We start from the raw sequence: 14,671 nt of genomic DNA on the forward strand, positions 1-14,671 counted from the left end.
TTTATATATATATATTTATAGCGATTTTCAATAATCATTGTGATATCATAGATTAACAGGTTTGTCCCAAGTAGTATGCATGCACAATGTAAAAAGTGGGCAACCCCTTCTAGTGGAGCTCCAAATACACACACAGTCACATAAAATGTGATGCAAAGTGATCAGAGACAAAAATATCAAACTTATCCACCAATTGATGTCCAATTTTTTTAAGATGTTAACTGCAGTATAAAAATAAAAGCTACTGAGTTACTGACTTTAATTGGTAATGTGTGAGATTCCTATTTTTTTAATGATTATATCTCCATCTTTGGTGTTAAACGCTCATTGCTATGGAGTTTCTGCACTGTGTGTATGTGTGTGTGTGTGTGTGTGTGTGTGTGTGTGTGTGTGTGTGTGTGTGTGTGTGTTCATGTGTGTGATTTTATTTTATTTTATTTGGATCTCTTTTAGCCCAGTGGCTAATCTTCCAAGAGTCCACATTAAAAACATACAAGTATACAATAATTCATAATAATACAACACATAATTGTTGACACACACATATCATATACATACATACATACATACATACATACATACATACATACATACATACATACATACACACATACACACATATAACCTACATACATTGGCACATATCCTGTATGGACCTACATATATCTATATGTGTTCACATACAGTATAATACACAATAATACTCTACAAACCTAGTGACAGTGCAATACAATAGTGTGATGATAACTACATTTGAATCTTGAAATCTTGCAATCAGCAATCCAGCTGCCGTACTGTTCTTGAGTGAGTTATTGTAATGAATTCCATAATTTAACAGTTCTGAAAATAAAAGTTTTTATTTTTGGTAGTACATAATGATTTTTATCTCTTATTCTTATGTTAACTTGATGTTTATCACGTACTAATAACAGTTTGTCCTTAGTACTAACTGGCTTTTCAAACTTTTGAATTGAGTGCAATAGAATATTGTCTCACATGCTCTACTACTGTGGGCCATCCCATTATATTATACAGTTCACTCACTCCTTTTTCAAACGCACACCTTAAGACCGTTCCTGCTGCCTTGTTTCATGTGATCTGCAGTCTCCTCATATCTCTCTGAGCTGCATTGCCCCACACTGCACAGCAATAATTAATGTGACTGTAGATTAGACTATGAGATATTACCTTAAGAATGTCTTTAGATAAAAACTTTGCAATTCATCCAACCATTCCTATGTGTGTGGGAGTATATTAGTGTACTTGTATTAGTGTAAGTGAACTCTAGTCCTCTGTAAATCTCATGATGCGTGGGCTGAGAGAGAAGCAGCCTGATGTGTTTTTTGTGGATCTTCTTCTCTTCTGCTTTTTTTATGAATGGCTCATTCCAGGAATGATAACGCTCACCCTGCCCTGCTTTTGTTCTGCTTTCCACCGCTGACCAGAAAACACAGATTGCGACACTTTGGTTTCATTTCCACTGGACTGTAAAAAACTCCATTACTCTATACTATTCTGCAAAGTATGGAGGGTGATTGGATATCTGATATTTAATAAAAGGCCAGTATCAGCAATCTAACCCTCGTTTCAACACAAGTTCTTGTAATTGTAGTAGTGGGATTGGATTTTTTTGTCAGGTCAGATGACACTTTTAATCAAAACTCCTCTTCTATAATACTTTATTCAAACAGGCTAGTAATAGCACACTAAATTACTTGACTGCCATTCTCACCAAGGAACAAGGCTCCTAAACCTACAGAATGCAGCTTATTCAAGAAGGTACACACATTTTTTTTAAACAAAAAAATGCCCTAATCTTCATTCAATTTCACAGCAGTTGTGAAAATCAAGTGTGAACAGAGCCTCACCAGAGTTTTGCTGACTAGCTTCTTTCAGTTTCATGTTGTCAACCGGGACAGTCCTGGCCATGCTGTCTGTGATCAAGTTTATTGCTTCAGTGTGGTAGATATAACTGTTTTTAACTGGGCTAAACTTTATATTTAAGCTGTTTTTTTTATATTTTATATTATATTAACTTTATATTTAAGCTGTTTTGACCAATTTAGCCGTAATGAGCTTTTCTTTTTCAAGTGATTCCTAGCCTATAAGGAAGAACACATAGATGCTGTTAGGGCAGTAAAGCCTGTCAGCTATAGAAGTGTTGATACAGTATCTATCAGGAACTCCTTACTCTTGTTTTTTCGCTCTATTAATACAGGATGAACTTTGGCAGATTTGGTTGATAGGACGATTTTTGACACAGGAAATCACTTTTCCTTCCTGAGGAGAACGGACATTACCGACGCCGACACAGATTAGTTAAGTACTGACACCACTGAGAAACACTAGTATGAGTGATCAGACTGCTGTGCAGCCTCCTGCTGCGGGTGAAGATGAGGAGTCTCCACTGCTGGACAGACGACCCAGCTCAGCTGAGTCCCAGGTTGGAAACATTTCACTGTCATTTTAAATCACTTTTTAAAAACTCAAAAGCTTATCATTTTCAGTCTGTGGATTTCCTCTATAAGCATTTAATTTAGTATGAACAGCAAAGAATGAATTCTCCATCACTAGTTAATGGATTGCAGCTTCACTTTACATGCTGAATTGATTTGGCTCGGTGCCTGAACTGTTAATGATCATTACCTAATTGAAATTGGCTGCCAAGATGGGAGGTCTGATTGGAAAACAGAATCTAAGTTAACTAATAATAGTTCACTAATGTTTACCCTGGGTAAAAACGCACATACAGGCAGGGATTATGGCTAAAACTGTCTGTCTGTAACCTGGAGTGGGTAAAACAGGAAAACCCCTCCATCCTCCCAGATCAAGAGCTAGACTTTACAATCACAAGTGAAAAAGAAATGAGGATAAATGAAGCAATAATCTATGTTAGAGAATATACAGTTTTAAAGTGGTAATCCTCAAATTCCTCGTTTCTGCACTGTACTTCCCAGAGGGAAGTGTGTGAGTTTCTCTTTTCTTTGTCTGTTCAGCCATGGTGGCTATCACTGCTCATGTTAAATACCCTAGAATATCCTCTTATAGTATTTCCTGGTGCCAGAAATATAAAACAAAAAATTTAACTGGCTATAGGTTGAAAATAATGGGGATTATTACTTGAATTGTGGAAAGGAAGCAAATTTTGAATGGACAGAACTGAATGCGCCTTGGCCCCAAACCTACTTTCAACACACTCTGACTCCCTCAATGCTGCTAGATTAGTGCTGAAAATTCTCCATCTCAAAATATTAGTAATTGTCAGGGATCTGAGAGGATTCAAACACAGACACAGAGGCAGCAATACAGTTCAAAGGTGATTTCATCAGAATCAAATCAAAAATCAAATCAAAATGACAGGCAGAGAAACAAGGTCAAAAATTGCCTGAACCAAAAGTGACTCAAAAACCATTCCTCCAACCCCCTTCCCACCACCCTAGATCAGTAACTCCAGGCTGTTCCTGGCCGTCTTCTCGGCCGTCCTGGGGAACTTCAGCTTCGGGTACTCCCTGGTCTACCCCTCCCCCGTCCTGCCCCAGCTGCAGAGCCCCGCCGCCGACCCCCGGCTCCGGATGGACACGGAGCAGGCCGCCTGGTTCGGCTCCATCTACGCCCTGGGAGCGGCGGCCGGCGGGCTGGGAGCCATGCTGCTCAACGACGTGATCGGACGGAAGCTGAGCATCATGACGTCAGCGGTGCCCTCTACTATCGGGTGGGTGTCTCTGTTGCCTTGGTAACGGCAAAGCTACGTTAGACAGTTTGACAGTTTGCGAACAAACTCATCTCCTCAGTTCTTAAGCAAGTGTGACACACTTTACAGCCTTAAAGCTTACTGCAACGCTTGTGTTTTACCAAGCAAACCATTAGACAAACCATTAGATATCTTGATTACTACACTGAAATTGATGTGATCAGTGTGTGTGTGTGTGTGTGTGTGTGTGTGTCTCAGGTACATGCTGCTGGGCGGGGCCATGGACAGGTGGATGCTCCATGTGGGGCGTTTCCTAACAGGCGTTGCCGGGGGGATGACCGCCGCATCCATACCTGTAGGTTACCACGGTTACGGATATTACTGCCTTCCACCTGGGCGATATCAAGATGCAGACAATGATGATGATAGACCCTCCCTGCCTTCCTGCCTGAATTCACAAGTGCATGTGTGTTTATATGTGTGTGTGTGTGTGTGTGTGTGTGTGTGTGTGTGTGTGTGTGTGTGTGTGTGTGTGTGTCACAGGTTTACATCTCAGAGATCTCCCACCCAGCAGTGCGAGGAGCTCTGGGCTCCTGCCCTCAGATCACCGCTGTGTTTGGAGCCTTGGCGCTCTATGCTCTGGGTAGGAACCAGTCATTACTGTTACATAAACACCTTTACTGAAAGTTACATTTACAATGGCAAGCTTCAGTGTCTTGCCCAAGGACACTTTGGACACACTTTGAGGCTGTCCGGTTAAAGGAAAAATCCACCCAAAAACAAAAGAAAATTCCTGGGAATAACAGGCAAAATGTTGATGACATGACATTGTATTTCCAGTGCAGCTACAAAGGAGTTACTTGCTTCTGATGACTATAAAACCACATGTGAAAAACCACATGTTAATTTTTTGGACATATGTTGTTTTCATATGTGAACATGTGGAATTTCCCATTTCCCCAGTGAAAATGACATTTTCAATTATGTTAAGGTCTTAGATTTAACAGATGATCAAGTGAATTTATTATTTTGCTTCTAAATACTTGTTATATTTTGTATCTATTGCAATTAATATACTCCATTTTGTTTAGATTACCATTTGTTAAAACAGCATTCTTGTTGTTTTTTTGTTTTGTTTTGTTTTGTGTTAATGCAGCAATTTTATGTTGTATTTTATATTATATGAATGCAAAAGGCTGTATTTCATGGTGTTGAAATTTTAAAAAAAAAAAAGTTTAAATATTGTGGAAAAAAAAGAAAATGACATTTTCACCTGTGAATTGTCTCTTTGGATGTGAAATTCAGTTTTCACATGTGAAACAAATATTGTCATAATGGCAGATGAAAATGTGGAAAAAATGTTGACATGTTGTAAAAACACTTTTCACCTATGAATTGAAATTTTCAATTTTAAGTAATGTGTTTATAATGTTATAAACATTATAACTGTCTATGCATGATTATAACTATACTTATAATGCATTATGATGGCACTATAATGTGTTATAAGTATGATTATAACGTATTATAGACACTGGCTTCACATGTGATGTCAGAATATAACACTCATAATATAACATGTTTCCATTTCCATGCACGTATCCTTATATGTGTGTGTGTGTGTGTACATTCCTCATGTGTGTCGTACAGGCCTGGTGGTGCCGTGGCGGTGGCTGGCGGTGGCGGGGGAGGTGCCGGCGTTGCTGATGGTGGCCCTGCTGGCCCTGATGCCCCAGTCCCCCAGGAGGCTGCTCTCCCTGGGCCGGCACCAGAAGGCCGAGAAGGCCCTCCGCTGGCTGAGGGGCAAACGCTACCACACACACATCGAGCTCAGCGCTATGCAGGTCAGAGGCAAACAGCTGGTACACCATCCTATGTGTGTGTGTGTGTGTGTGTATGTGTTCATTTATGTGTGTGTGTCTTCCTTATACAGCACAGCATCAACACACAGGGTAAAGTCACGTGGTCGGAGCTGGCCAAGCCCGTCTACTACCGGCCAATCGTCATCTCGGTAGTGATGCGTTTCCTGCAGCAGATGACGGGCATCACTCCCATCCTGGTCTACCTGGAGCCCATCTTCTCCAAGAGCAAAGTCTCCATAGAGCCCAAGTAGGAACAGTGGTCTATTCTATTCTATTCTATTCTATTCTATTCTATTCTTTGTGAAGAGGTCAAGGCCACAAGCTCAGCAGAGTGATGATGTCATGTGTGTCTCAGGTACGATGCCGCGCTCGTGGGGGCGGTCCGCCTCTTCTCCGTCGCCGTGGCGGCCAGTTTGATGGACAAGGCGGGACGCAAGGCTCTGCTGTACACCTCCAGCCTGCTGATGTTCCTGTCCACGCTGACGCTGACCCTCAACTCCCACGCCACGCCCTGCCCTCCGCCCCCCTCCCCCCACAACCTCACCGGGCTGACGCTGGACTACGACCCCCACGATGCACTCGGGCACGCTCTGGACGCCGGCCACCAAACGGCGGCGAGCCTCATCCCTCTCATCAGCACCATGGTCTTTATATTTGGTGAGTGTTGAAATCGACGCGTTTTGCCTGAGGCGATCACACCTACAGTTCATTTGCTTTGGTCTGAACCAGAGTGGGAAAGTCTACTTTATTGTACTTTTGTATTTGGTTTGTTTAGGTTAAATCTATGGAGGCATTAATAAATTTGTTTACAAATTAATTCATTAATCTATGAATAAATAGACTAAAGTAATTCATTATTTGATATTTTAATGGGTAATAAAAAGAGGAATTATAAAAATAATTTACAAGTGAAATATTAATCTATCAATAAATAGTTCAAATTAAAAAGGGATTCACAAAAACAACCATAAAACAGTCAATAAGTACATCATTTAAAAATACATTAATGAATTCATAAATAAATAATAGAATTTAAAAATCTATTTGAAAATGCAGTTTAAAAAGAGAAATAAATAACTGGATTCACAAATTGAATTAAGAATACAGATTGTAATCAGGCAATTAAAAGGGCAATTTCCTTTTCCATTTGCATTTCCATTTCCCTGCTGCTTTTCCTTTTCCTATTAGCTATTAGTCATTTAGCTTCTCCTTTTAGCCTCTCCATTTAGCCTTTGGTAAAATGAGGTAAAACAATGCAAATTAGCCATGGGATGTAACAATCTCTCTGATTGGTTACCTTCTCCTTCCCACATCCATGTCATACGTCAGCATATGACATGCCAGGTGATAGCCAATTAGATAGTTATCAGTTGTTACATGTGGTCCTCCATAAAATCTGCCCAATTACAAGCGAACCAGGGCTTGTAAACAAAAGGGGCTTGTGAGTAAAAGGGCTTGTGAGTAAAAGGGCTTGTGAGTAAAAGGGCTTGTGAGTAAAAAGGCTTGTGAGTCAAATGAACACAGTACCACAACATTAATAAACTACCTGCTACACCTGTGTTTGATTTGTCTTGATGCTGTCTCCTAGGTTACGCCATGGGCTGGGGGCCAATCACGTGGCTGCTGATGTCAGAGGTCCTGCCCTTGGTGGCCAGGGGCGTGGCCTCGGGCCTGTGCGTGGCCGTCAGCTGGTTGACGGCCTTCATGCTCACGCACGCCTTCACGCACCTGGTGGACCGGTTCGGCCTGTACGTGCCCTTCCTGGGCTTCACCGTGGTGTGCGTGTTCTGCCTGCTGTTCGCGGCCGTCTGCGTGCCCGAGACCCGCGGCCGCTCGCTGGAGGAGATCGAGAACTACTTCAGGACGGGGCGCACGTTCACCATCAGCCAGTAGGAGGCGCTGCTGAGCGTCATTCCGCTCTGCGCGAAGGACGAACCGCTCCTCTGACATTGTGATCGAAAACGAGTTGCTCATGTGACGTAGCTCTACAAACAGGCCGGCATATGTGGCTGAAGATAGATTTTTAAGATAGATTTTTTGACTTTAACACTCAGTATCTACTATGATATCTACTAGTACTAACTGAAGACTGATGGACCTTTGTGACTGCCTCTAGTCCTGTACTGGGTTGAGCTCAGGGGATTAATAAACTACTACTACTACTACTACTACTATGAATTCATTCTCATCAGCTATAATAAAAGAACAGGGGCCGAATTCACCAATGTGTTCTTAAGATAGATCTTAAGAAATGACATAAGAGGAAAATTTAGGACGTTCTTAAGAAGGTTCTTAAGTGCAATTCCTCAATATTTTCTTAGTAACAGTCTAATTTCTTATGAATATCTTTAATTTTCCTACTTAAGAATTTCTCAAAATAGGGCCTGAATTAATTCTGGTTAATAAACTTTAGGCTTACTGCCATTGAGGCTAGGAGACAAGGCTAGGAGGCTAGGAAACAAGGCTAGGAGGCAACCCAAAGTGCTTCCATCTACAAAACAATTGGGTAAAAACCTATTTAGAGCAACTAGAGCAAAGATTTAAACATTGGTTGCTGTTGGTAACTGTAAAATTTGCAGCTTATTTTCAACAGACATGAGACAGAGGCCTACCTGGCCCTACACCAAATAAAGCTTTACAATAATGCTCATCTTAATGTTAGGTGTAGGGGAACCTATGAAAACTTTGAACTATAATCTACTTGTCTAAAATGTGTTTAAATATATGATATTAGAGGCTTTTTCACTGTAGGAGTTTTAAGACAGGTGAAGGGCTGTCTTAAAGTTAAGAAGAAAGTTAAGAAAATATATAAGAACTTCTTTTGAGAATAGCATTTTTTCCTATTTTTTTTCTTAAGACTAAAGTTAAGAAAAAAATGGCATTTGAGAAGATTTTTTTTCTTAAGAAGGTTTTGCAAATCCGGCCCCAGGTCACCATCTCTCCTCAGTTTTTACATTAAAGTAATGATCGTGACAAAATAACAGTGACACTTTCATATAAATACATTTCTGTTTTGCTACTCTTTACTTTTTGGCAACCTCTTTGTTGCTCAGCGCTCATTCCTGTGGTGTTTCTGCACCACACTTCCCAGAGATCACCTGTCAATCAAACAGTGGGTCCAGTACTGTGACTTCTTCTTCATTTTCTGTTGATGCAGTTTCTCTTTTCTTTGTCTGCAGTCATGGTAGCTATCACTGCTCATGCTGACTACCCAGTTCTTCTTCTGTTTATTCGAGGAAATGTAAAACGCATCACCCTTCCTGTGTGCCAGACACCGGGTGTTTGTAATAGCAAATATAAGGGCTTTCATGAACTGAGTGTAGGTTGAATCACTATTGTGTTGTATCACTCAGCATTAGAGAGTAGAAAAATTTAAATGTATCTATATGAAAATGTCACTGATTATTACTGTAAGTCTTTTCATCATATACATTATTGTCATGTTCACTCAAAGATGTGGATTGGCAACTTGGAAGAAATCTACTTAATAACTGTTACTCTAATTGTTAAATATTATACATACAGTACTGTGCAAAACTCACCCTAGATTTTTTATATAAATTTCTTTCTTAGATGTTTAATTGTTTTCTGCATTAGTGTGTCAGTAGACTGCTGTTTATTGTAAATTTTTGATATTCAGAAACTTTTCATTTCATTAGTTTTGAAAGCATCTTCGCTTTATGGATTTCTTTGACATGTGCCTAAGACTTTTGCACAGCACTGTATAGAATGCAGAAAACAATCACATAGCCTACATAAATGTACTATATATAGACCCTTATATGTATATAAAACACGTGAACAAACAGGTTCCCAGCTGTCTCTGAAACCAAAAAAAAAAAACAGGTTTATCATCGTCTCTGTCCTTAAAAGGGACGAGCGGAAGCGGTGACGCGTCCCGGTGGCTCAGCAGGCCGGGTCGCATGTCAGCGTCGCGGGTTTGAGTCTGACTCACAGGCCCGGGACGTCACCGCCTCGCTCTCTCCCATCTTCCCTGTCCTCCAGTGACAACACACATGTCATCTTTAAAATGAGAAAACGAGAATGGATGATATTCTCTCTTGATGTGAGGATCAGAGAATAAGAGAGGAAGGAGGAGGGGGGCGGGAGGGGGGGGGGGGCGGGGTGTTGAGGTGTGTGTGTGTGTGTTTATGGTGGGGGGGGGGGTGTAGGATGCGTGATTGACAGCAAGGTGGCGTCTATTCTATTCAATGTTTGCTAAAAGAGGGTGTGGCCTGGAAGACACACCTGAGATTGAGAACCACAGGTGTCATGATTTCCAGGTGTGTGTGTGTGTGTGTGTGTGTGTGTGTGTGTGTGTGTGTGAGTCAGCTGAATCCACCTCTCCTACGTTCCTCCCCTTTGATCTCTCCAGCCGCACCTTACATGAGCAGCGAATTTATAGTTGGCGGGCGACAAAAGGAGAATGACGCATGCTTTTATGATTATTACTGCAGGAGTCTTTAATTAGGTGTGTATAATCATTAGGCTCTTTACATATACAGTATAACACCTACTGTATATAGTGTAAGCTTGCTTTATTGATCCCTGTAGGGAACTAGGGAGCCTGTACAGAATGGGTGGATGTCTTGCAATATTTAAAGGAGAAATCCACCCAAAAACATTTTTGCACCAATGTTCAATAATCATACAGAAATCCATCATAGAAGAGGCAGAGAGACCCACAGAAGCCTCGATAGACCAGGATGCAATGCAGCCACATGATATGTTTTGTTTTGGAGATTTACATTTAATTTCTGACTGTTTAACCGACTCTGTTAAGAGATGTACACTGAAACATTTCACTATATAATATCACCTGATAATTTATTGATCTATGGAGGGAAAATTCTCATTTGCCTGCCCCCCAAACACATGGAGGTCAAAGGTCAGGGGTCAGATACAGAACAGCTTTCCTGGCATGTGTGATGTTGATCAGTCATCAAAGTAACGTCTTAAGCTGGGGATACACCACACAACTTTTAAAATCCTAACAGATTAGGAAAAGACTGGGCGTATACATTAACCGACTGAAAATAAATTCACATTATACATTTTTATGGGTACTAGAGCTTGCTGTTGTTGTTCCGCCACCATCTGCATGGAATAAAGGAAGAAACAGAGGGCAAAACAGTCAAGGTGTATTTTTTGGTCATTCTATTTTCTTTTCAGAAACAGAAAATAAAAAATGGAAAACGAATGATGATTTAATTCTCATTTCTGAATCCATCCAAGTATACAAGGCATTGTCCATTTTCCTGGTGAGAAACGGCAGATACAACATTTACAAAGGACTTGATTTTCCTTTTCTCCTCTGTAAAACAGAAAATAAAATAACAAAAATTTAAAAAAAAAGCCTATTTTGGGATTGCAACCTGAATACAGAGCTGTGAGTCTTTCAGCACCATCAAGGCCTGGAAAGCGGAAAGGAGAGAAAGAAGCGGAGAGGGAGGAAAATAGAATTACCAAAAAATACAGGGACCCACAACTCATTTACATAAAGTTGTGGAAGGGCAGACATAGCAGTCTGGACCGCAGAGGAGCTGCAGGTGAACAGCAATGTGAATCAAATACCGGTTGCTACATAATGGAGCCAAAGCTATGAAGTGGGAGCTGAAAATGTTTATAGGCAATGTTGCTATGGTGCCAGATGATTATGTTGCAAAACCGGACTGCGCACATGGACATGTAGGCTAATAGATAATAATTATAAAACCCGACCAGACCAGGACAGACTCGGCCCGAGTCCTTAAGTAATGAGCTACCGCAGTACCCAGCAGCTAGTCATAAAACACACACACACACACCACAGGAAGATACATGTTGCAGATATGCATGGCTGTGCATAGTCACAGAGACTGACGACTCTCCAGGTGATTCTCTAGGCCATCTGTGTGTGTGTGTGTGTGTGTGTGTGTGTGTGGAATGCTGTTTGAAGGGTGCAGTCAAGGTATTTCTGTGACAATTATCAACCCAGTACGATACCTGTATTTGTAACTTAAGATCAAATCAAATGCTTGGAACTTGGTTTGAGAACTTTCTTGGAAAATTCAAGATATTGTCACCTGTTTTGAGAAAAATTTGACAAAAAAAACAAGTGAAACTGCACTGGAAACAATTCAATTCAATTTATTTAAAGTGCATTATCACAAGTCCCAACACACTTTACAAAAGCTAAACTAAAAGAACAAGAAAACAGCGCATATCACATATAATATCCGCTGTTTATGTAAAATGAATAAAACAAGGGAAGCAAGAGAAATTTAGAAAGGACAGTATACCAGCTCATATTACATAGAATATTATATAATGCCATATAGTAGAAAACATGGATGAAACAATACAAAGGAAATAAACATAAGAAAGAAGAAGGTAACATAAAACAAGACTTATAAGACTCAGTACTAGGACTTCTAGGATTACTTTAAGATAGATACTTTTTGCAGTGCAATTGATTGTATGTATTGTATGTAAATAAATAATTTCATTTTCCTCCCCAGATATATACAGTATATACATATTTTGCATCAAGAACCCTAGTGAAACAATATCTGGGTAAATGGTGGATGTTTTTCATAAAAGCAGTTCAATAAAGATACCCAATTCACATTAAACATAAAACCATGGCAGGACTAATAATGGCTTTATTGTTACACACACATTAATGGCGTTATGCAACGTTTGTCAGTCTGAAAAGAACAGCAGTCCATCTTCTTTTTTTGTCCCTCACATCAAAGGAAAAGGGGAAGACCCAGTGACCTTCGCCAAACAGAGACAGACAAACAAAGCAGACAAGCGGACAGATAAACAGACAGACAGATAAAAAGAAAGAAAGACGGGCACACACACAGATAGAGAATAGAGGCATATAGATCAAGATACCAGCAGACGAACGCATAGAGCACCAGACACAAGCCGGCTCTCTCATTGTTTTTCTCTACCAGTCGCTCAGTATTTATATACCTGCTGAGTCAGAGACTATTTTTACATCTGTGCTGTCCTTCCTCCTTCCCTTTCTCCCTCCCTCTACCACCATCTTCCCCACCTAAACTGCCTACCGACTGCTTCCCTCCATTCTGACCTCTCTCTCAGTCTCTGTCTCTGGCTGCTGCCTACCTGTTTAATGGAGGATTTGAGCAGATTTAATAAAGAAATTAATTTATATTATATTAATTAATTAAATAGTTATTTAAATTTTCCTTAGCTGTCGAGAAAGATGCATGAAATATTTTGCTGTGTGCCAACCCCCTTCACCTATTCAATTCAGACTTGTTAGACTTGTATGACAGGGATTACACTGGGTTAAGTGTGGGGCAAGTGCTGATTCTTTATTATAATTTTTTATTTATTTAATTTTATTTTATATGTTTTCATTTTATAATTTTTTTCTCTGCCATTATTTTATATTATATTCACTGGTAATCATTTTTTGCTTATTGTTTTATTCATTGCTTTTAATATACGGTATTTACGTTTTACTCTCCTGACTGTGAAACACTATTTAACTATTTAACTTTATTTAACAAATAAATTGTATTTGTACAGCGCTTTTCTAAATACTAGTACTAGTACTACTACTACTACTACTACTAATGCTGCTGCTACACTTGTACTACTACTACTACTACTACTACTTACACTTGTACTACTACTACTACTACTACTTACACTTGTACTACTACTACTACTACTTACACTTGTACTACTACTACTACTACTTACACTTGTACTACTACTACTTAAACTTGTACTACTACTACTACTACTACCTACACTGTACTACTACTGCTACTTACACTTGTACTACTGCTACTACTTACACTTGTACTACTACTACTACTACTACTACTACTACTACTACTACTACTACTTACACTTGTACTACTACTACTACTACTTACACTTGTACTACTACTAGTACTTACATTTGTACTACTACTACTTACACTTGTACTACTACTACTACTACCTACACTTGTACTACTACTACTACTACTACTACTACTACTACGTGAGTGCTCTGTGTTAGTGCTGCTAGATCTAAGTGCAGCATTGACAACATTCTTATTACTAGACTAGCAATGGGCTGGTATCTCTGGAACTGCCCTGGAATGGTTCTCATCTGTCTCATCTGTCAAACAGAGAATTCTGTGTCTCCATTGGTGAACATGTTTCCTCTGCCACTTTAGTTATATGTGGTGTACCTCAAGGCTCAATTCTAGGTCCAATTTTATTCTCAATATATATGCTACCTCATACACCGGCATGCCATTCTAATGCTATACGCTGACGATACTCAACTATGCCTGTCAGTAAAACCCAGCGACTTAAGTAAGTTGCTCACTGTTTAGCTGATGTTCAGGACAGGGTGTCTCAGAAATTTCTGCACTTAAACTGACAAAACGTTTTGTTGTTGGCCCTGAATGTCTCACAATAAATTCAGCAGTCTCTTGTTCCCTTAACAAATTACATTAAGGTTGCATCTAAAAATTTTGGCATCATTGAATCAAAGTTTAATCCTTGAGCAACAAAAAGCTAATTCAGTTTTCTCCAACGAAGGAATATTGCTGAAACTGGATCAATGCTGTCTCTGTTGTGCAATGTTGTGCAAAATGCTGCAGGATTTTTACCAGGCCTAAGAGAAGGGAGCCCATTACTCCAATCCTGGCATCCTTACATTGTTTAGCTGTCAGGTTTACAACTGAATTCAAGATTTTATTGATAACCTTTAAGGCTCATCAATGCCTTGCTCCAAGCTACATGTAGGACCTTTTAACCCCATATGAGCCAGAGTGCAGCCATCGATCCTCAGGCAGGACTCTCTCTGCTCTTCCTAAGTTGAGGCTAAAAACAAAAGGTGACAAAAGAAGCAAAAACAAAAGCTTTCGCCCTTAGGCTTTTGGAGTTTAGAAAGAATCATCCTGAAAATAAATCACTTCTCAAGACCCATTTGTACCTGCATGTTTTACATCGAAACTAGTTATTTATCCCATAATTATAGTTTTTAACTTTTTTTGTTTATTTTGTTTATACCTGCACTTTGTAACTTCTGTCTTAAAAAGTGTTATATAAAGTACATTATTATTATCATTATTATTATTATTATTATTATTATTAT

At 39.7% G+C, this 14,671-nt stretch overlaps 1 protein-coding gene across 1 annotated transcript; it reads left to right on the top strand.

Annotated features, from left to right (window-relative positions):
- The first annotated feature begins 1,947 nt into the window (after positions 1–1,947).
- Positions 1,948–8,525, top strand: slc2a6 (solute carrier family 2 member 6). The gene is made up of 8 exons (XM_071514306.1): positions 1,948–2,443; positions 3,441–3,712; positions 3,950–4,046; positions 4,235–4,334; positions 5,342–5,535; positions 5,625–5,800; positions 5,909–6,210; positions 7,142–8,525. The coding sequence occupies exons 1-8, from the start codon at positions 2,351–2,353 to the stop codon at positions 7,444–7,446; spliced, it is 1,539 nt and encodes a 512-aa protein (XP_071370407.1). The 5' UTR covers positions 1,948–2,350; the 3' UTR covers positions 7,447–8,525.
- The last annotated feature ends 6,146 nt before the right edge of the window (positions 8,526–14,671 follow it).

The sequence above is a fragment of the Centroberyx affinis genome, unplaced genomic scaffold, assembly GCF_046629955.1.
Source record: "Centroberyx affinis isolate AG114_WGS23_722 - 3 ecotype Tasmania unplaced genomic scaffold, CSIRO-AGI_Caff_v1 ptg008428l_1, whole genome shotgun sequence".
NCBI classification, from domain to species: Eukaryota; Metazoa; Chordata; class Actinopteri; order Beryciformes; family Berycidae; genus Centroberyx; species Centroberyx affinis.

Bases quoted from the DNA above. Each gene is read 5' to 3' on its own strand.
- slc2a6 (XM_071514306.1), top strand. From the start codon at position 2,351: ATGAGTGATCAGACTGCTGTGCAGCCTCCTGCTGCGGGTGAAGATGAG. The intron at 2,444-3,440 runs GTTGGAAACATT...CCACCACCCTAG, and splicing joins CCAGCTCAGCTGAGTCCCAG to ATCAGTAACTCCAGGCTGTT. The intron at 5,801-5,908 runs GTAGGAACAGTG...TGTGTGTCTCAG, and splicing joins AAAGTCTCCATAGAGCCCAA to GTACGATGCCGCGCTCGTGG.